The 22,014-nt window shown below is 41.8% G+C and overlaps 4 protein-coding genes across 7 annotated transcripts in view; 1 reads left to right on the top strand and 3 right to left on the bottom strand.

Moving 5' to 3' along the window:
• The window catches only part of LOC137953010 (lariat debranching enzyme), a 53,120-nt gene extending 37,110 nt beyond the window's left edge, over positions 1-16,010 (top strand). For 2 of the 4 annotated variants that reach the window (XM_068800187.1, XM_068800185.1), the window contains exon 11: positions 5,937-6,372. The gene's annotated coding sequence lies outside the window, so the exon portion shown is untranslated. Of the gene's footprint in view, positions 1-5,383; positions 5,530-5,936; positions 6,373-15,738 lie in introns of those variants that run through there. The other 2 variants (XR_011112337.1, XM_068800186.1) reach the window with 2 other exon arrangements.
• On the bottom strand, positions 7,085-8,768 carry LOC137953473 (uncharacterized). Its single transcript, XM_068800888.1, has 3 exons — positions 8,565-8,768; positions 8,222-8,456; positions 7,085-7,485 (listed from the first exon to the last, which is right to left on the bottom strand). The coding sequence occupies exons 1-3, from the start codon at positions 8,766-8,768 to the stop codon at positions 7,085-7,087; spliced, it is 840 nt and encodes a 279-aa protein (XP_068656989.1).
• LOC137953472 (uncharacterized) lies at positions 13,594-14,073 on the bottom strand. Its single transcript, XM_068800886.1, has one exon. It carries the CDS (start codon positions 14,071-14,073, stop codon positions 13,594-13,596), a length of 480 nt encoding a protein of 159 aa, XP_068656987.1.
• Positions 16,011-19,848: 3,838 nt separating the features above from the next.
• LOC137953832 (protein DETOXIFICATION 48-like) lies at positions 19,849-21,767 on the bottom strand. Its single transcript, XM_068801345.1, has 2 exons — positions 21,559-21,767; positions 19,849-21,375 (listed from the first exon to the last, which is right to left on the bottom strand). Exons 1-2 carry the CDS (start codon positions 21,682-21,684, stop codon positions 19,852-19,854), a joined length of 1,650 nt encoding a protein of 549 aa, XP_068657446.1. The 5' UTR covers positions 21,685-21,767; the 3' UTR covers positions 19,849-19,851.
• Positions 21,768-22,014: the final 247 nt, after the last annotated feature.

Raw genomic sequence — 22,014 nt, 5'->3', positions numbered from 1 at the left:
TTCCGCAGGGAGGTTGGTGACAAAAACCCATTGCCCGCATTGACTAGAAGGAGCTGAGGGGAGCCATTCCGATATCCCTGTGATGTCCAAGGGGGAGTGGGGTGTGAGAGCAAGAGCCATAGGAGACTCTTGTTTGGTTCCGAAGTGGACAAACCTGGATTGGGGGCTGAGGTAGGAAATTCTGGGAGTATAGGGGAGATGAAGCTCGTCTACCAGCCAATGAAGGATGCTGGATTTGACTATACCAGGGGACGTGTGGATTAGGATAGAGTGGCCCAAATTTTGCTGCCCTTAGTGGAGTAAATTCGGATGGTTTTGGAAGTTTTAGAGTGGAGAGGGTGTGCTGGGTTGTGGTGGGCTGGAACAAGATTTTGAGGTGTTGGAATGGGAGATTTCGAGGGGAAGAGGGGGATGACTGGTACGAGGGGCAGACTCAGGGGGGTGATTTGCCTTTGGTGGGGCTCAGTAAGAAGGGGGGTGGGGATCCGAATGGCGTCGTCGGAACTGGATGCTCCCCCTGCCGAAGTCGGCGTCGGAGAGAAGCTCCGGAGGGCTTTTGCGAGCTCCTTCCAGCCGAATCCTGAGTTGGTTGCCTCGGGGATGTATATTCTGGTGAGCATTGTTGAATCTCGTCGATGCACGATGCAACACTCTTTGCGACCTCGGAAGGAGCTCACTGACAGAAGGAAAATCGAATCCCGCGACCATAGTTCACGGGTTCAATTGGCTTCTTTCATAACTCTTTGAAACTGAAGAATGAAGCTCGAAATGGCTTCCACTGGAACGCAGACGAAGGACATCTTCGATCCAAAGGCAGAGGAGATGCGTATCACATGACCGGAGCTCCAGGCAACTTTCTCTTTAATGCCTAAATTCTGTGGTTTTATAGCTTTAAGATTTAACTGCAAAGGAGTGAGGCAATTATGCAACTGCCACAGGGCTTGATCTATCATTTGCAGTAAGTGTTATGAGTCAATTTGTGGAGAACCATAAAAAAACTCATGTTGAGGTAGCACAAAGGTTTTTGAGATACTTTAAAGGGGCTACTGGCGAAGGGTTGTTGTACAAGTTCCATGAGCAATTGGATGTTATGGGTACTCAAATGCAGACTATGCAAGATGAAAAATAGAAAGGAAATCAACCACTGACTATTGCACTTTTTTAGAGGTAATTTGATGAGTTGGAAAATTAAGGAGCAAAATGTGGTGGATCGATATACTGCAAAGGCTAGATACATAGCTTTGGCACATGCAGCAGGTGAACTTGTGTTGTTGAAATCAGTGCTTAAAGAGTTAAGCTTTGAAATTAAAGGTCTTATAGTTATAAAGTGTGACAGTCAAACAACTATTTTTATTGCAAGTACTCCGGTATTTTGGAGGAGAACAAACATATTGAAGTGGACTACCATTTTGTTCAGTAAGCTGTAATGAATGGAAAGATTGTTAACCCTAACGTGATGTCTGTAGATCTGCTTGGAGATATTTAAAAGCTCTTGGGAAGCATGAATTTATTAATTTTTGTAACAAGCTAGAGCTTTTTGACTTGCACGCTCCAGCTTGATTGACACTGTTAGAAAATGTCGTGGCAAGATTTTTATGTAATTTTACATTATATTTTTTGTATCCATCACAGGTCTAGAAGTATTTGAGTTAAGTCAGAAGTTAAAAAGTTTGGAGAGTCTACTGGCCTCATTTTAATGAGTGGAATTCTTGTCTTCTTCACTTTAAAATGACATCAATAATACAGATTAAAGGTCAAGTTTAGACCCCTAAAGAGACTGCCTTGACTTGCAGCAGTTCTGCGCTCCTTTCTCTCATTGTCTCCTGTTTCCTTCTCTTCCATTTTCTTTCAAATATCTTTATTGACAGATTTGACATGAGAATTTTTTATCAATGAATAACCAAATTTTTTTCCTGATGTTTTAACCTATTTGAGATTTCCACTAATAGATAACAATTGTGGGGTCTGATTCATCTCCATGATTTTCTCCCAGACAGCCTGTTGTTTGACTTAATATTTGTCTTAAGTTGTTTAATGTTTACTCTTGACCTCTCGAAAGATAAAGCCCCTAGTCCAGACAGCTTCAATGGTGAGTTCTATAAAAAATTCTGGGAGGTCATAAAAAATGATGTTTTTGCTTTTGTTCGAAATTTTCATCAAATGGGGATCACTCACAAGGCTGTGGGTGCTTCTTTCATAGCCCTTATTCCAAAAAAAGCTAACTCTGCCTTACCACAAGATTTTTGGCCCATTAGTCTCACACAAGTTTTTACAAAATCGTTGGACGAATTCTTGCCAATCGTCTGAGATTCCTCCTTCCCAAGATCATCAGCCCTAGTCAAAGTGCCTTTATATGTGGCCGAAATAACCTTGATTCTGCCATGGCTGCACATGAACTACTGGATTCCTTCAAAAATTCAAAAAAACCCAGATTTGTCCTGAAACTCGATTTTGAAAAAGCATTTGATCGTGTGAATTGGATACTTGTTGACCAGTTGTTTCATAAGATGGGATGAGGAGCTACATTTCGAATGTATCATATTCTGTGTTAGTTAATGGTAAACCTTATGGGTGTTTTAATGCCACAAGAGTATTTGGCAAGGGGACCCTTTGTCTCCGTTCATCTTCACTCTCATTACTGAACATCTTGCCTCTATGATCCGTCTTGCAAAAAATTCTGGGTGGCTGAAATCTATCTCGGATGATCCAACTCAAGATATCTCCCTGCTTCAATATGCCGACGATACTATTCTCTTTGGGGAAGGTACATTAGCAGAAATTTCTCATATTAAAGCCTTGTTAAATTTGTTTGAACTCTCCTCTAGTCAAAAAGTTAGTTGGTCAAAATTCTCACTTACTGGCTTTAATATTGATCCTACTATGTTAAATTCCATGGCTCATTACTTGGGATGTCAAATTGCAACGCCTCCATGTTCATATTTGGGATTGCTTTTATCACCTACGTTACCCTCCAAAAGCTCTTGGCATCCTGTTATTGAGCATTTGGAAGGACGTCTGGCCACTTGGAGAGGAAATTTTTTACCCAAGGCTGGTAAACTGGTTCTCATTAAGTCCTGTATGCATGGAATTCTTTCCTATTTCCTTTATCTTTATCGATGTTTTTCCTCTGTTTGCCAAAGAATTGAACTACTCAAAAGAAAATTCTTGTGGGAGGACCAAATGGGGAAAGGAAATACTCTCTGGTGAAATGGGCTGAGCTATGTAAATCAAAATCTCTTGGTGGGCTTGGGATCCGGGACACTGTCATTACAAATTCAGCATTGTTTTTTTTGTTTTTTTTTTTAAATGATGCTGAATTTTATTATGAGAGCTCAAACGAGCTGATTACACGAGGGGAAGCCTTCCCAAACAATGAGAGATTGCTGGGAGGTTCCGAATTTTGCCAATTTATCAGCCAAAGAATTGGTTGATCTAGGAACAAGGTTCCAATTACAATAGATGGATGACACAATGTCAGTAATACAATCAATGATTGGCCAGTGACGCCAAGAAGGGGAGCTTACTTTTGAACACCAGCTGATGACAGTCTTTGAATCGCCTTCAATAATCAGCTTGCCATGGAGCCGCTCTTTAAAGATTTGGAGGTCGAACAGAAGAGCACTCACTTCAGCAGTATTTGAATCAGCGATACCCACCGGCCCTGCATAGGATAAAATAGGGTCTCCACTGCTATCTCTGAAAACACCACCAGCTCCAGCCGGCCCAGGACAGCCTAAAGCACTGCCATCAAAATTGAGTTTGATGCAATCATAAGGGGGAGGATCCCAGGTGGCCTTAACCGGATTCCTACGAGGGCCCGCCATGTGCGCTATCAAACCCCAATTTTTTCAAAGGGAGACGCCCGATAGAGAAGCAAACTCCTTCCTAGAATGTAACCAGCTCGAGATAAGGCCCACTACTTGAGAAGCTATATTATCCGGGTTGCTAACCTTGGAATTGAATCTCCGGTTGTTTCGCTCTAGCCATATACACCATGGGACATGCGCAAGGCATGCCAAGAGAGTTATCTTGCCCAACTTAGGAAGGCGCATCCCCATAACCATCTCAAAGGTGCCAAAAAGGTCCTGATGTAGCCCCATTTGGAGACCAATCTTCTGAAATATCTTCATCCAAACTTGCCATGAAAAGTCACAATGTAAGATAACATGATGGACTGTCTCATCGCACACTCCACAAAGGGGACAAGTGTGATCGGGGGCGGTGTAACCTCTTTACAAATTCAGCACTATTACTTAAATGGATCTGGAAGTTTAACTTATTTCTTGAATTAATTTGGAGAAAATTGGTTGCGGAAAAAGCAAATAAATTTTTGGGTTGGTGGACTGAGGTTGGGTGATGTAATAGGTTGTATCATGTATGGAAAAAAATTGTAAAGTTATTACCTGCTTTCAAATCTGCTGTAAAATGTTACTCGGGCACGGGTTTTGTGACAAGATTCTGGACCAACTGGTGGACCGGTGCACATAGCTTCAACAATAGCCACCACTTGATTTCAAATCTGGCAAGAAATATTGAAGCTTCTATTTCGGAGCGAACTGATTCAGGAGGGTGGAACCTAATCTCCGAAGATCACTTTCTAACTTTGAGGCCTTGGTAGCTTCTGACCTCATTACCATGCTCTCTTCGGTAAGTCTAAAAAATTCGCTAGATACTCTTGTTTGGATGCCCAGCTCGAAAGGTAATTTTTCAACTTCCACTGCTTATTACTTCCTAAGTTGTACCAACCATCCACAAATCAACCATCCATCTGTCATTGCATGGACTCTGCATGCTCCCCCACGAGCTAATTTTTTTATTTGGATTGCATGTTGGAACAAAGTTCTTACTTCAGACACCCCAATTCGAAGAGGTGCCCATGTCCCAGACCCTCTTTGCCCCTTTTGCCAAACTTCCTCGGAGACAACCACCCACATCCTTCTATATTGCAAATACGCCTTTTTTGTGTGGACCAGCCTTTTAAACAAAATTGGTCTCCAATTCTATTCCTCTCAAAATCTCCCTTCAACCATCCTCTCAATTACAAATACCAGCTATCCAAAACTTGGAAAATTACTAATATCTTGTTGCGTGGGGCATCTTATATGGGCATTATGGAAAGAAAGGAATAATAAAAAATTCAACCTAAAGTTTATTTCTAGAGAAATATTGGTTGAAAAAATTATTGATCAAGTTACTTTGTGGATTTTATTGCGTAAGGAATTCCGTGATCTTCGAGGATCAAACTTCCGAGAAAACAGGCGAATAATTGCTGGAATGTCCTATCCTGCTAGGCCTCCTCGTATGGCGATTTGGTACCCTCCCCCTTTTGGCTATTTTAAATTGAACTTTGATGGTAGTGCATGTGGTTGTCCGGGCCCTGCAGGTTTCGGTGGTGTTGTTCATGATGAAAATGGAGTTCTTCTCTTTTCCTATGCCGGGCCAATTGGAAATTCGGACTCTACAACTGCAACCGGATTATTTAATGGACTTGGGATTTTCAAAAGTCGTGTTTCTGGGCTCCTTTGTATTGAAGGTGACTCAAAAGTTGTTATCAATTGGTGCACAAATAATGAACGTCCTGCATAGCGGCATTGGGACATGTTTTACGATATATGTAATTTAACTTCTGCTTTAAATTGTAAATGGAATTATATTCCTAGATCTACAAATCATTTAGTTGATGCTCAGGCTAAACTAGGCGTCTCTCTCCAACACCTTGTTGTGGAAGGAGGCCCTGTTTATTTTTTTCCTTTTTTAATACAGCTTACACATCTTATTTCAAAAAAAAAAAGTTGTTTAATGTTTGCTGCTGATGTAATAAACCATGCTAATGAAATATTAACTGTGTAATTGTAAAATTGTTTTTGCCAATATTCATGTTAATGAAAGTGGCTCCCTGTAAGATGAAATGCTGAGAAAAGAGTTCAAATGTACAGGTCTAACCACAAAAAGAAGAGTTGTTCATGGAAGGTTTGGATGTGTGTATGGGCTATGCTGATTCGAGAAAACTTACATGGGACATAAAAAACTTAAATTTATTCAGCTGTGATGGTGAGGCGATCTGGGATGTGCTGTTAGTTGCCACCATTTAAGGTTCTGATAAAAATATTCTCCACTACTGCCAACAGTAGCCATGTAAGTAAAGGATCTGTGTCTACATTCAGTTTTACTTTAAGCTTCCACCTAGAGGCCATTGAGCTGGCTTTTCTTATTGATGAAGAAATTTCACCAGTGTTTGCATGGTACAATTTTCAAGCATGAATCTTTGTACACGATTCAAGTTAAATTTTACTAGTTCACTTTCACAGGATTAAAGTTTGGAATAGAATGAGTATCCCCTCATTTAATGGAATATAATTTCAATTTCCATTATTAATTATTTGATAACTATGTGAGCCTCACTTGAATCAAGCATTTTGGCCAGGTTTCTTTTTACTGGTACTACTTTTATTCCCTTTTAATGTTTCTCCATGACTTCTGATGATCTATGGAAATTTACTTTTAATAATAATGTATGTTATCTAATAAAGACTATTCTCCAAAAAGATGAAGTTTTTAAGGCTATTGAGTTAGTGATCTGGTTTATCCTTTATTTAAATTATTTATTATTTATTTCTTCATTTTTTTATTATATTGGTTTGTGGAGGGAAGTAATAGTTCTATCTAGTTAAATCTTTAGGGATGTTATAATTTTTTTCTATGGGAATGGCCAAAATACTTCTGTTCCTATGCTGTAGGACCAATGCTTATTATATTTTGTGCTTGCACGATAGCGTTATTGTCTTCCTTGTTAAATGAGTTGCTAGAGAGAGCAACAACGACCACCAAAGAAGGCTGACGGAACAGCCAAGAACGAGAGCTCCAAGCTCTAAGGTTTCTGTGAAGAGCAAGACGAGAGAGGCTGAAAAACGGGAATCCCCTTCCCCTTTCTTTTCTCTTCTATTTAAACAAAGGGTTAGGTTAAGTACAAGACAGCCCATGGGCATAATTACAATCCGACCTTATTAACCTATATACATGTAAATATCTAAAGAACTACTATTAATATAACTTCTAACTTATCTGAATTCCAAAACGTCCCCCCTCAAATTGATGTTGGTAAGTCAACTAGTAACAATTTGCCAACCAGAAAATTATGGCGTTGTTGAGTCATTGCTTTGGTGAAGACATTAGCCACTTGGAGATCCAAAGAGATGTAAGGAAGAGATATCACTCGATGCTCCAAGGTATCGCGGATAGAATGACAATCAACCTCAATGTGCTTGGTGCGTTCGTGGAAAACAAGATTGGTAGCAGTCTGAATCGCACTAGTGTTATCCGCATGAAGAGGTGTAGAGGTAGTCTGAGGAAACTCAAGTTCTTCAAGGAGACCGCGTAGCCATATAATTTCAGAAGACGTAGTAGACATGGCACGATAGTCGGCCTCAGTAGATGACTTGGACACACGATCTTGTTTCTTACATTTCCAAGAAATCAAGGCATCCCCTAAAATCATACACCAACCTGTAGTAGAGCGACAGGTATCGAGGCACCCAACCCAATCAGCATCACTGTATGCAACAAGTTGAAGAGATGAGCCGGTAGGAAAGAATAACCCACGAATAGGAGAACCTCGAAGATAGCGGATGATGCGTCAGACTACAGCAAGATGAAGATGCCGAGGAGAAGACATAAATTGACTGACTTGATGAACGACATAGGCGATATCCGAGCAAGTCGTGGTCAAGTAGATGAGACTCCCAACCAAACGCTGATAAAGAGTAGGATCATCAAGAAGGTCTCCTTCATCTTTCTTGTATTTAACATTCACCTCCATAGGAGTAGCAACAGAAGAAGTGCCCGCCAAGCCAGCCAAGGTAATAATATCTTGAGTATACTTGTGTTGATTTAGGAAAATACCTTTGGCCCGATAATGTACTTCCAATCCTAAGAAGTACGTGAGCTGGCCCAGATCTTTCATGTGGAAGGGGGCATGCAGCAGCTACTGGAGCTTAGTAATTAGGCCAGAGTCAGTGCCAATAAGGATAATATCATCCACATAGACCAAGAGAAGGACTATGCCTCATGTCGACTTGTGAAAGAAGAGAGAATAATCATATCGACTTTGTGTTAATCTGTGATGTATTGCGAAACTTCTCAAACCAAGCCCGGGGAGCTTGCTTAAGCCCATACAGAAGACGGTGTAGCTTGCAGACATCCTAAGGAGATGAAGTAGTCATACCAGAGGGAAGTTTCATGTAGATGTCTTCTTGTAAATCACCATGCATAAATGCATTCTTCAAATCAATCTGATGCAAATGCCAGGACTGTGAAGAAGCGATAGCTAAAATAGTGCGAACTATGGTCATCTTGGCAACTAGAGCAAATGTATACTCATAATCAATCCCATATTTCTGTGTTTTTCCTAGAGCTATGAGGCGAGCTTTGTACTGATCCAAAGAACCATCCGATCGAAGCTTTACAAAGAAAACCCATTTACTCCCAAGAGGCTTAATAGTAGGGGGGCAAGTAACAACATCCCAAGTGTGATTCTCCTAAAGAGCTTGAAGTTCTGTTTGCATTGCCTTTTGCCAACACTCATGTGCCATTGCCTGTTTGTAGCAAGAGGGAATAGAAATAGATGATAAAGTAGCCACAAGAGAGACAGTGGAGGAGAAAACATACCTATCAGGGGGGCGAGAAGGGCAAGTAGACCGGCGAAGAGTGATGGAAGCAGGAGCAAGAGGAGGATCAGGAACAGGCGCCAGGTCAGGATCATGAGGGGGCATAGATGAAGTGGAATTGGGCTCATAAAAGCTAGACAGAATAGATAAAGATGCATATGGCAGCGCAACATGAAAGGGAAAGAAATATTGATTTTCAAAGAAAACCACATTCCGAGAAACACGTATATGATGAGCATGGGGATCATAGAAAACATAGTCTTTTTAAGACATAGCATAACCAAGAAAAGCACAATTAACGGATTGGGCTATAAGTTTATGTCGTTCATGAGCAGGTAGATGCAAAAAAGAAACACAACCGAATGTCCAAAGATCCGCATATGAAGGAGAATGACCAAATTGTTAAGTTGGGTCCAAGGCCCATCCCAAAATGACTAGCCAACGTAGGAAACCTCTTTCCCAACTAATAAACTCAAGATCTTTGTACGCACTATTCCATGTGGTACTATTCCTTAATACTCCCCCTCATGTGTTGACCATCTTTTGTGACTCTACAAGTGGATAGTTTTAGGTGTAGGCCCTCTTTTGTGGCTCTACAAGTGGATAGTTTTAGGTGTAGGCCCTCTTTTGTGGCTCTACAAGTAAATAGTTTTTAGGTGCAGGCCCACATACTCACCTGCTCTGATACCATGTTAAATTGGGTCTTGATAATAGAGGTAGAGGTCACTCTTACACAACCCGTGGTCGTGGCCGAAATGATCGGGGGGATCGAAAATGTGTTTATTGTGGTAGGACTAATCATATTTTTGAGAAATGTTGGGACAAATTTGGTAAACCTACCTGGGCCAATTCTATAGTCACAGATAAGGACGCCTCCTCACACACTAGATCGTATGAGGAAATTCAGTAGTTGTTTCAGCGACTGGGTGAATTGACTGCTTCATCTACTGCTTCTCAGACTACTGAGATTCCTCCTTCCTCAGCGAGTGCCACGATGGCTAGTATAGGTATGAATGTTATACACCACAACAAAATGGGGTGGCTGAACGTAAAAATAGACATCTCCTTGAGATTACAAGGACACTATAATTGCATATGAATGTTCCTAAATCTTTTTGGGGAGATGCAGTTTTAACTTCGTGCTACTTGGTTAATCGTATGCCCTCAACTGTTTTGAGTGGTCAAGTTCCACTTCAGGTTTTAAAACCCAATTGTAAATTGTTTGGTGTGGTTCCTCGTATTTTTGGATGTACCTGTTTTGTTCATATGCTTGGAACTTCGGTCGATAAGTTGTCACCTCGGTTTGTCAAATGTGTTTTTTTGGGATATTCTTGTCAACAAAAAGGGTACAAATGTTATGATCCTATTCGACGGAAAACATATGTGTCAACCAATATGACCTTTTTTGAACGTACTCCATATTTTTCATCATATACTGAGCTTCCTGTATCACCTGAATCTCCTTCAGACTGTTATGTTCCTATTGTAGTTTTGGATGTACTAGCGTCATCAAGTTCTTCATTGCCTCTTCGTGTTTACAGTCGTCGCTATCGTACTCCTGCATGGCCTCCAGCAGATACCTCTACAGAGCTCTCTCCTCATGATCCACCAGCTTCCTCATTGCCTGCAGATCCTGTTGTCTCTGATTTGGACCTGCCTATTAGTCTACGAAAAGATAAACGGTCTTGTACTTCTCATCCGATATCTAAATATGTGTCACTTGATTTTTTGTCCCCATCCTTCAAGTCCTTTGTTATGTCATTGTCTACTTCCCATATACCTCGTTCAGTGCAGGAAGCCTTGTGCTCTCCAGAATGGAAACAAGCTATGGATGATGAAATGAGTGCTTTAGTGTCTCGAGGAACATGGAATCTATGTGATCTACCTGCAAGAGCAGCTATTGTGGGGTGTCGTTGGATTTATACTATCAAATATAACGTTAATGGCTCTATTGAACGGTACAAAGCTCGGCTGGTAGCGAAAGGGTATACGCAGACTTTTGGAGTTGATGTCTTTGAGACATTCTCTCCTGTGGCCCGACTTACTTCAGTACGTATCTTAATATATGTGGTAGTTAATAAGGGTTGGCCTCTCTTTCAACTTGATGTGAAGAATGCCTTTTTATATGGTGATCTACATGAGGAAGTGTATATGGAGCAACCTCCTAGGTATGTTGCTCAGGGGGAGACAAAAAAGGTGTGTAAGCTATAGAAGGCTATTTATGGACTTAAACAGAGTCCATGGGCCTGGTTTGAAAAGTTTAGTGATGTGGTACTACAATTTGGGTTTTATACGAGTCATTGTGATCATTCTATGTTCCTACTTAAAAGGAAAACTGGTGTGGTGATTTTGGTTGTCTATGTGGATGACATTGTGTTATCTGGTGATGATCTTGATGGTATTACAGGAGTTAAACTATATCTGGCCACACATTTTCAGACAAAGGATTTGGGCTCTCTCAAGTACTTCCTTGTCATAGCAAGCAAGGTATTGTTCTTTCTCAGAGAAAATATATATTGGATATGTTACAGGAGTATGGTTTATTAGGTGCTTAACCTATAGACACCCCCATGGAAGTTAATCATAATCTACATGACACCCAGGGTCCTACACTCACGGATAAAACTCAATACCGACGGTTAGTAGGTAAACTGATCTATGCTACAGTTACCAAGCCGGATATTTCATTTGCTGTGGGAGTTGTGAGCCAGTTCATGGAAAATCCTCAAAAAGTCCATCTAGAAGCTGCTCAGAGAATTTTGAAGTACTTGAAGGGTGCACCTGAAAAAAGGTCTTCTGTATACTCATAATGGGAAAATTGATGTACTTGGGTATTCTGATGTTGATTATGTTGGGTGTAAGATAGATAGACATTCTACATCAGGCTATTGTTGTTTTGTTGGAGGCAACTTGATAAGTTGGAAAAGTAAAAAACAAACTGTTGTGGCTAGGTCCAGTGCAGAGGCCGAGTATCGAGCAATGGCTCATATAGTTGGTGAGCTTGTGGATTAAGTCTGTGCTTCTTGAGTTTGGTTTTATGTTACCTGACCCTATGGTTATGAATTGTGATAACCAAGCAGCCATTTTTATTGCCAGCAACCCTGTATTCCATGAGAGAACGAAACATATAGAGGTTGACTACCACTTCATTAGAGATGCAGTTATGTAGGTGAAGGTGGTAACTCCTTATGTCAAGTCTTCAGACCAGTTGGGAAATATATTTACCAAGCCTTTAGGGAGACGTGAACATGTATCCTTTAGTGACAAGCTGGGATTGTTTGATATCTACTCTCCAGCTTGAGGGGGAGTGTTAAAAATTTTATTAAGGAATAGTCCCACATAGATTAATGCGTACAAAGATCTTGAGTTTATTAGTTGGGAAAGTGGTTTCCTAAGTTGGCTAGTCATTTTGGGATAGGACCTTGGACCCAATTTAACCCAAATAACTTAAAAAATGGAGAAACATGATGCAACGTAGGAGAAGGCAAGCGGTTGATTAAATGAACCGAAGTGAACAGCGCTTCACACCAAAAACGAGGAGGAACAGATGAATCAAGTAAAAGAGTTCGTACCACATTAAGAAGATGACGATTTTTCCTCTCCGCAACGCCATTTTGTTGCGGTGTCGAAGGGCACGAACACTGAGAGATAATACCTTTGCTCTAAAGAAAATCCTGAAACTCATTAGACATGTATTCGCCGCCAGAATCAAAGTGCAATGACGTGATGCTAGCAGAGAATTTGAGTCTCAAGAAGTGCAAGAAAGCGTTTAAATACGACAAAAACTTCAGACTTAGCCCGTAAGAAGTAGACCCAAGTAAAACGGCTAAAGTCATCGATAAAAGTAACAAAGTACTTATAATGTGCATGAGAAACAACAGGAGCAATTCCCCAAACATCACTATGAATAATATCAAAACAGTGTGAGGCATGAGATCCATGATGAGGAAAAGGGTGAACTTTATTTTTGCCAAGTTTGCATGATGAACAAGCAAATGAAAGATCAAAAGAAGAACATGTTGTACTTTTAATAAACCAGAATTAAACATGGTATGAAGTACATCAAAGTTTGGGTGGCCGAGACGTGTATGCCACATTTTTTTTTTTTTAATGATGCTGAATTTTATTATGAGAGCTCAAATGAGCAGATTACAAGAGGGGAAGCCTTCCCAAACAATGAGAGATTGCTGGGAGGTTCCGAATTTAGCCAATTTATCAGCCAAAGAATTGGCTGATCTAGGAATGAGTTTCCAATTACAATGAATGGATGACACAATGTCAGCAATACAATCAGTGATTGGCCAGTGGCACCAAGGAGGGGAGTTATCTTTTGAACACCAGTTGATGGCAGTCTTTGAGTCGCCTTCGATAATCAGCTTGCCATGAAGCCGCTCTTTAAAGACTTGGAGGCCGAATAGAAGAGCACTCACTTCAGTAGTATTTGAATCAGTAATACCCACCAGCCCTGCATAGGATAGAATAGGGTCTCCACTGCTGTCTCTAAAAACACCACTAGCTCCAGCCGGTCCAAGACAGCCCAAAGCACTACCATCAAAATTGAGTTAGGTGCAGTCGTAAGGGGGAGGATCCCAGGTGGCCATAATTGGATTCCTACAGGGGCCCGCCATGTGCGCGATCAAGCCCCAATTTTCTCGAAGGGAGACGTCTGATTGAGAAGCAAACTCCTTTCTAGAATGTAGCCAACTCGAGATAAGGCCCACAACTTGAGTAGCTATATTTTTCGGGTTGCTGGCCTTGGAGTTGAATCTCCGGTTGTTTCGCTCTAGTAATATACACCATGGGACATGCGCAAGGCATGCCAAGAGAATTATCTTGCCCAACTTAGGAAGGCATATCCCCATAACCATCTCAAAGGTTCCGAAAAGGTCCTTGTGAAGCCCCATTTGGAGACCAATCTTCTGAAATATCATCATCCAGACTTGCTAGGAACCAGGGCATCGGTATTAGTCTGATGTTCCATGCCGGCCTGAGTGGCAATACGTTGTTCCTCCCTTAGATGCTCACTCAAACAGATATCCAAAGGCGGTACAGGATGATGATTCATCAGATTGGAACGTGTAATTTCAAACTCGGAACAGAGCTTCATCAAGAATTGATCTCTCTTGTTTGTCTCATGCACGACTTGAACATCAGAGAGAGCAAGAACTGGAACATTCTCATAAACAATCTCGGCATAGTTGGCCCAAATGTTTAGAAACCCAAAATAGTCTTCTTCAATGGAGAGGCTTCCCTGTGTGAAATTAGCCATCTCATACTCCAATTGAAACCACCGAGTCGTGCTGTTTTGGTTGTAAATCTTGTGGAGGTAATTCCACATATCAGTTGCATTTCTATAGGGCCGTAAACTAAGAACAAAGTGTGGCTCAATAGAGCCAAGTATCCAGGTCATTACCCTAGCATCCATGGTGGTCCACTTTGACAAAGTTGCGGCCTATCGAGGTACCAGATCACTTCTATCTATATGACCCCATAGCTCTTTTCCCATAACAAATAAACGGAATTGAAATGCCCATGTAGTGTAGTTTTTACCCGTGAAACGAATAGGTAAAAAATCTAACATGTCAGATGACATGATGAAATACAGCAAGCCACGCAGAGACACAGCAATCCGAGGGCAAACCTTGTTGAAATGCAAGCCTTGAGTCAACGAACTTTCTGAAAAGAAACTGAAACCCCCTTTGCTGAAAGTGCCAACTCAGAGTCCAAACTCAGAATTCCGAATACTGGTGCAGAAGCTCAGGTTGCTTGATTAACTCGGCCGGTCCGGGTTGACCAGGCGCGGGCCGGCGCTCGATTAGATTTTCCTAACTTAGGAAAACTTTAATTTTTCAACAGTGTCGTCGTCCTCCTCGCGCCGAACAAAAACTTGGTTTTTTTTTTTTTACAGGATTCTCAGAGTATCAGCGAATCGGGAAAACGTCTCCTTCTTCCCCGGCAACGGCGCCAAACAACTCGGGACAGCCGTTGTCCTCCTCACGCCAAACAGAGTTCAAACTTGGTTTTTACAGGAATCTTTATAAACCAAGAGATCGTCTTCGGAAAACGGCAACAAAACAATCCAGAAAAGAAATCTTGAAGACAGAAAGTTTTTGAAATCGTTTGTTAACCAGCAAAGCGGCAGGCACTTCCAGAAACAGCAACGAAATATTATTTTCTTCGGCTAGACAGAAATCGGGACCTTCCGAAAACAAACGGAGCGTCGTCGGGTGGCAACCTTCCAGACTCCAGAAGTTGATTCTGGGCAGAAGGACTCTCGGCGGAACCAAGAAACGAAAAGTTGATTCTGGGCAGAACCAGAGGAAACGCTCACGGCAGAGGAAGAAGGATTCTAGGAGAACCAGAAGACGCTAGCTCTGATACCATGTTAAATGAGTTGCTAGAGAGAGCAACAATGACCACCAAACAAGGCTGAAGGAACAGCCAAGAACGAGAGCTCCAAGCTCTGAGGCTTCTGTGAACAGCAAGAAGAGAGAGGCTGAAAAAAGGGAATCCCCTTCCCCTTTCTTTCTCTTCTATTTAAACATAGGGTTAGGTTAAGTACAAGATAGCCCATGGGCTTAATTACAACCCAACCTTATTAACTTATATACATGTTAATATCTAAACAACTAACACTAATATAACTTCTAACTTATATGAATTCCAAAATATGGTAACATTCCTGAATGGTCAATTATTCAAAATATATTAAGCCAACTCCCATATTTTCTGCCTTTAAGATCAATAGTGGAACACAGCAAGGTTGGCCTTTGTTCTATTTGAGGTTTTTCAAAAAGTAGTCACGTTTATCTTCTCTCGTCTTCTGCTCCACTCTTGTTGTCTTCACAAATTTTATGTGGCTTGTTAAATCTGTTTGTCTCGAGCTTATTCATGTTATGTCAGAATCTCGTGCCACTGCAATGTTTGATGCAATGAACCTTGGATGATTCCCGGTGTCCTGCCAAATTCTTGGCTACTATTATAGACTATTGAGAGATACTTTCTGTAGCTGTTGTCACACTTTCATATCTCAATATGGTTGTGCTTTTGGCTTCGTTTTTTTGTTCCTTTATAGGTTGGTGAAGATCCTTCTGCTCTGTGTTCAAATGAATGCATGGTTAAAGCTGATCCAAGTCTTCGGGAGCTGATAGAGTAATCAGTGGCTTTTAGTTCTAACCTGCCATTGCTTCACAGTGGCCTCCTGCATTTCATCCCTTAATTAGATGTAACCTTCTGCTTTTGTGACTTTTAGCGAGATAGAAAAGCTTCTCAGAATTCTTGTCATACTGTTGGACCTGTTAGTCTTGACCAACATAAGAAGTGTTTCTTGCTAAAAGAAACATCGACTTATCCTCTATCTTGGTAGTCTATATAAAAGCTGCAGGTACCTAAAGAAATGATCTGGCATCTTATCTATTGGTTTCTCAATAGTGGGCGTATGATTGCCAACTCCACTATAAAAATGGGTGGTGAACTACTCTTCAAGGCTGAGAAGCACTGTTATTTTGCATGCAGGAATCTACATAACTTAGTCTGTACTCTCTAGTGTTGGATAGAGTGGCCGATCAACCGAAAGTGAGAAAAAAAATTTCAAAGGGACAGAGACCCTCTTCATTCCACTTGAGTTTTGTAGCTTCTTGGACTCCATTTATTCTGTCTCTTTCATCTTATTCATTTGGGTTTGGTGTGTTCCGGTTTGGTAAAAAGCAAAACCAACGCAGGGATTACTGATTCATTCATCAGTCAACCCACTAAAGAACAAAGTAGTCAAACACTAACCAGGCAAAAGTCAAGCACAGAGCGTTGAGTTTTGATTAGTATTTGCGTCTTCTTTAAGTTAAGAACAGAGATACTCTTCCATCAATTAGTAGTTAAAACTCTTGATAAAAGGCCATCATCCATGTGTTCGGCAGTGCCGAGGAATCTACTGTTAGCTTTTTTTCTTCACTTGAAAACATTATCTTCTTCGGTTTTGGTATTCAGCCATAGTGGATAGCCCTCATCACTTCCACAAGAGGAGCACCCCACCTTAGTAACCAAAAAGAAAAGAAAAACAAAATTGACTTTCAGTGAGATGGCAATGGGATGACAAGTAGGAGCGTCTCACTCATATAAGACGCACTGAGGATGAGGCAAGTTTGTTTCTCCGAAGAAAAGTCGGTTGGCTCTTGTATAGAGGGAAACATAAAAAATCTTGGGTGACTCAAATAGTGACACCCACTGCTGCCAATAAAACGAAGGCCGCAGACCGTCCGTCAAAAGCCCAATAGAAGGGTTACGTACCCTGCAGGAGGACTAATGATTGATTTATGTGGAGCCTTTTGCTTCACGAGTGGTGGCGCTTTAGAACAGCTTCACGTTTAAAACATTCCGATTTTGATCGGCCGAAATAAGCTGGAACCTTGTCCTGTTTGCTTTTCTTCTTTATGGAAAGAGAGGCTAGGAGTGCGATCGCCAAGTGTCGGTGTTTCAAATGGATGTTTCGAAGCATCATACGTTATGGGTCCTCCTCCAGTAGGACTCTCACGGCTTTGTTGGTAGAAGCGGGAATCAGAGTGAGCGTTCCAGGCATGAAATGCAGGGCTTTGGAAATCAATAGAAAGAAGGGGCAGAGTTGGGTTGACACATGTGTCGCTGCCTTGAATTGAAAGGTCTTGATGATCCTTCATTTTCTTATGGAAGGTGACACTGATAGTGGCCACCACCCTCCATTCACTTGTGTCAATGTCCTTTCTGTTTTGTTTTTGTTTTTGTTTTTGTTTTTGTTTTTGTTTTTGTTTTTTTGTTTTGTTTTAAGGAAGATAAGAAGCACTCAAATAGTCTAAGGAGTGATAAGACATTATTGGGTAGGAAGCACAAATGCCTTTGCTGGTTTAAGTATGGGTTTTCTTCTTTTCAGTTATGTTTCTTTTCATTTACTTCTCCTTTTTGCCTCCTTTTCTCTCCCAGAGTTTTCTATATCCTCTTAATCCATGGCCACCACCTCCCACCAATGCAGTGGGGCGGTCGACACTAATATATTGGTTCTTTTTTAGTAAAAAAAAATCATTAATGGAAGAAAGTGACATGGATGTGTGCCACGTGGTGTCTTGTGATCAAGTAGCAGTTACCTCACTCCACTTGGAGTGGAATGAATTTTAAAGGCTAAAATCCATTAGTGAGGACATATGGCACAATATTATTCGATACCCATTACCGTAATGGGAGGTGAGAGAGAGAGAGAGAGAGAGGTTGTTACCAGGTTAAGAGGGGATCTAATCCTATCTTAAACTAGAAGATGGACTACTCTTAAAAACAAAGCAAAAAAAGCAAGAAAAAGTGCTCTTATTTTATGTGCTTTTTGGTACATGGAGAAATCAAAAACTGAATACCAACTCTTTGTAAGGAAATGAAGTATTTGGTGCTTCCTCTTCACTGTCCGTTTCAAAGATTCCCACCGTCCCACATTTGAAGGATAATGCCTCCTGTCACTAGTTCGGAACACGACATAAAATCATGAAAACTAAAAGGCCGCAATTGCCGAAGAAAACTAGAACAAGTGAGGCATGTACTCCTGAGAAATCCTTTCCTTCCAATAAAAGGAAAAGATCTCCAGAGGGGAACAGAGAAAGGTAGAGACTTGTAAGCCATCCATTTAATCTGAAACTTGTCTAACGTTCTACAGCCTTTTTGTTCCTCGAATTGAGTGTTTTCTTACTTAAAGATGGGAAAGCGAATCAAAAGGAAATGTGAGAACGTGATGATTAAGACACAGACTCGTGATAACAATCTCATGCTACACCTTGTTCCTTTTCCCCACAGGGAATTAAGAGAAAAAAAAAAAAAAAGCGGTTCTTCTCCTTGGATGCGGTTGTGTTGCTGGAAAGGAGTAGGTGGTGATAAAGATACAGATAAATGTAGAGATAGAGAGGTGAGAGACGAGAGGAGGAAAGAGGTAGGAGACACTGGCAGAAACAAGTCAACAACATGGGGAATTTGTAATGGGTGAGAATTAAGTGTAGCACTGAAGGAAAGCTACAGAAAACGTGGAGGGCACTTTTTTCTGTGTCTCCGTGATTTTCCTGTTTCTTCTTTTTGTGTTTTTTTTTTTTTTTTTTTCTTTAAACGTCTGGCTGTCCCTTTGTTCCTTCTCTGTCCATGAATTTATTTTTTTTTTCTTCTTTCTCTCTCTGTTAAGGACTGCTCAAAATTTTGTCATCTGAGAAGTAGACAGAAGCAATAATGGGAGGATTTTGTTTGTTCAGAAGGGGACCCCCTCTGGTGAGGACTTTTTTCAATTGTACAGAACAGAACATCGGTCTTCTCCCCTTCTCTATCTCTCTACCTCTGATGGTTGACAAAACAGTAACGTTAGGAGCCCCCCCACAGAAGAGAACAATGTACAGGGAGAAACCAAGTAAATTGCTTTTGTGGGCCTTGTGTAGTTTCTCATGAAACCATCAAATAACCCGAAAAAGGAGACAGACACAGCAGCTGCTTAACTTTGATATTTTTTGTAATTCTATCTTCCAAAAGATACCTTTAACTATGTGGGACTTTTGAAGCTCCTGAGTTTGTAGGGAAAAAAAACTGCAGAGACAGAGAGGATAAAAGGCAGAAACAGCACGTGGGATTTCTTGCTAGGGAACTGTTGATGGGAGAATTTTGCTGAATGTAAGTCACCGTAAACAAGAAGATGAAAAAGAATTTTGGTGAGAGGGAGCCATTTTTTACATCAGTCGGAATTTTTAGGATAAAAGAAGAGAGTAGAGTCTAGCAGACTTGTTATTTTGCTAACATTTCCTTTCCGGGCAATTATTCTTCCGTGGTTGGCTGAAATAGAGGGAACAATGAGACTGAGACTCGTAGACGGATCCTCCACCTTTAAAACAACCGACAACTCAGCTTTTTATAGATATTCTTGAACCAGTTCCCTTCTTTTACTCTCTTCGGTCTTCGCAATTGAGCTACAGTGCACATTCCCATTCCGGAGCACTCACTGAGACTGAGAATAAATGAGAGAAGAACCGGCAATGACTACAAAGACAAGGAGATAACAAATTCTATCTGTAATGATAAGATCATAACTCGTTAAAGTGAGACAACTCTCTCTTCTCAATGCGAATTAATAATTTATAAATAAACATCCAACCGACCTCCAATGTAAAAAAAAAAAAAAAAAAAAGATAAAGAAAAGAAGGGAAAGAAATCATTCATTTACAGCGGGAATAAGAGGATCTGTCTCTGATGCAACTGGTTCCAGAAACCCGTCTTTGATGCACAAAACCTCCTCCAAATCCGGTAACTTGTTAGCGTCCTTTGCAGCAGCGACGATGGAAGTGGTTTCCGTAGTAGATGCTGGAGAAGAAGAACCAGTACCACCACTGTAGGAGGCTTTTGTTAGTTGTTTTGCTCTCTCTGCTTGGACTAGCCAATCTGTGGTGACTAGAACATAGAGCATCAGCAAAGCACAGGATACCTGCGCGGCGAGGAGCCCGAGCCAGAGTCCGGCGAAGCCCATCTTTGCAACGAAACCTATCGAAATGGCCACAGGCATCCCCACCAAGTAAAATGACCCTAAATTGATGTTGGCGCCAATGGTCGGGCGGGCGCTGCCCCGCAACACTCCGCATCCGGTAGTCTGCGGGCAATTCCCGAGCTCACAGAATCCAGCGATGGGCAACGCCACCGCGGTAAGCTCCAAGATCTCTTTATCGGTGGTGAAGAATCGTCCCCAGCGGTGTCTCATCAATGTGGTGAACAGCATCGCCGCCAGACCGAGTGCAACTGCACATACTAGAGAGACTATCATGGCAGTGCGAGCTTTCGCCGGCCGATTGGCGCCGAGCTCGTTTCCGATCCTCGTCGACACCCCCAAGCTCAGGGCGGCGGGGAAAACATACACCAACGAGGTGGTCTGTATCAGAATACCCATGGAAGCAATGGTGGCCTTGGGGTTGGCGAGCAGGCCGCAAAGCATTATCATCAGCTCGTACCACCACCACTCGAGACAGACGGAGACGCAGGTGGGTATGGCAAGGCCCAGGAGGGGAGACCAGCCTCGGAGGCAATCCATGCTCGGAGTCACCCACGAGTCCTTGTACACGCCGGAAGTGTACACGAAGAGAAACAGCAGGATGAAGAGGTTGAGATTGGTCCAGACCATGGCCAAGGCCACTCCGGCAACGCCCATCTTAAGATGCACCACGAGGAGGAAACTCAGAGGAACGTGAAGAATTACAGAAATGGCTGAGCAGTAAGTCAATGGCAAAGTTATGTTCTGGGTCCTGAGATAGACTCGGAGGGGATGGAGGAGGGAGAGGAAGAAGAGATCAGGGATGGAGAAGACGATGAAGACGTGTGCCATGGAGGATATTTCTTCGTCTTGGCCGCACCAAAGGAGGATTCTCTTCATGTTGAGCCATAGAAAGGAGATGGGTACAGAGGTGGAAAGAAGGAGAAGGACGGTTCTCTGCAGAGTGAGACCGAGGAGCTTCCATTGTTTTGCGCCAAATGCTTGACCGCAGATGGGTTCCATTCCCATGGCCAAACCGGAGATTACCGAGTATCCAGTGATGTTAGCAAAGCCGATGGAGAGGGACCCTCCGGCGAGCTCCAGCTCGCCGAGGTATCCGAGGAAGAGCATGGAGATCATGGCTCTTGAGTAGAGCAGAAGGCCCGTAAGAGCAGTTGGGCATGATATCTTGCCTATTGCTCTCATTTCCTCAACCGCCTGGATTCATGCAGACATCAGCACAAACCAGTGAGACAAAGCAACAAAAAGAAATCAAATAAAGAAGAGACAAGAGTGGTGATGAACGCCTGTTTAAATTGTTTCTAAGAGAAATGAAAGTAAAATGTACTAGTTCCTAACATGCAGTGAACTAGCTGTCAAGAAGGAATTGAATGCAATTACCTCAGAAGCAGTAGGCCATCTATGGAGTTCATGGGGATCAATATCCATGGTTTTATTAGAATTTTCCGTCTGGGTCTTCTTCAAAGGGAGGAACGGAGAAGAGGAGGATGGCTTTGGATTGCACATGGCTCTATCAACTAGACTTGAATTATCATATGATGGGGAAACTCAGTGTGCGAGTCTCTGTGTCTGAGCTTGTGCTGTGCTTCTTTTCTTTCGTTTTTTCTTTTTGAATAGAAGAGAGGGATAGGGTGGGGGTATATATACATGACGATTGGTGTTTATTGTGGGGTCCTTCAAACAAGCGTCCAAATGTTAGAGAAAGAGAGAGAATGGGCAGTTTTGTTGAGACTTGAAGACTGATCTTGGGTTTGAGAGGAGAAAGGGGGCCTGGCAGCCGTAGTCATTTTGATTCTCCATCTTTGTTACACAACTGTCAGAGAGAAGGACATATGG

This window comes from Aristolochia californica, unplaced genomic scaffold (assembly GCF_029961685.1).
Source record: "Aristolochia californica isolate CCGP_79_NKW_82.1479 unplaced genomic scaffold, dmAriCali1.0.hap1 SCAF_16, whole genome shotgun sequence".
Taxonomy (NCBI): Eukaryota; Viridiplantae; Streptophyta; class Magnoliopsida; order Piperales; family Aristolochiaceae; genus Aristolochia; species Aristolochia californica.
Note: the sequence above shows the minus strand (reverse complement) of the source record. Positions and strands in the feature narration are given on the sequence as shown.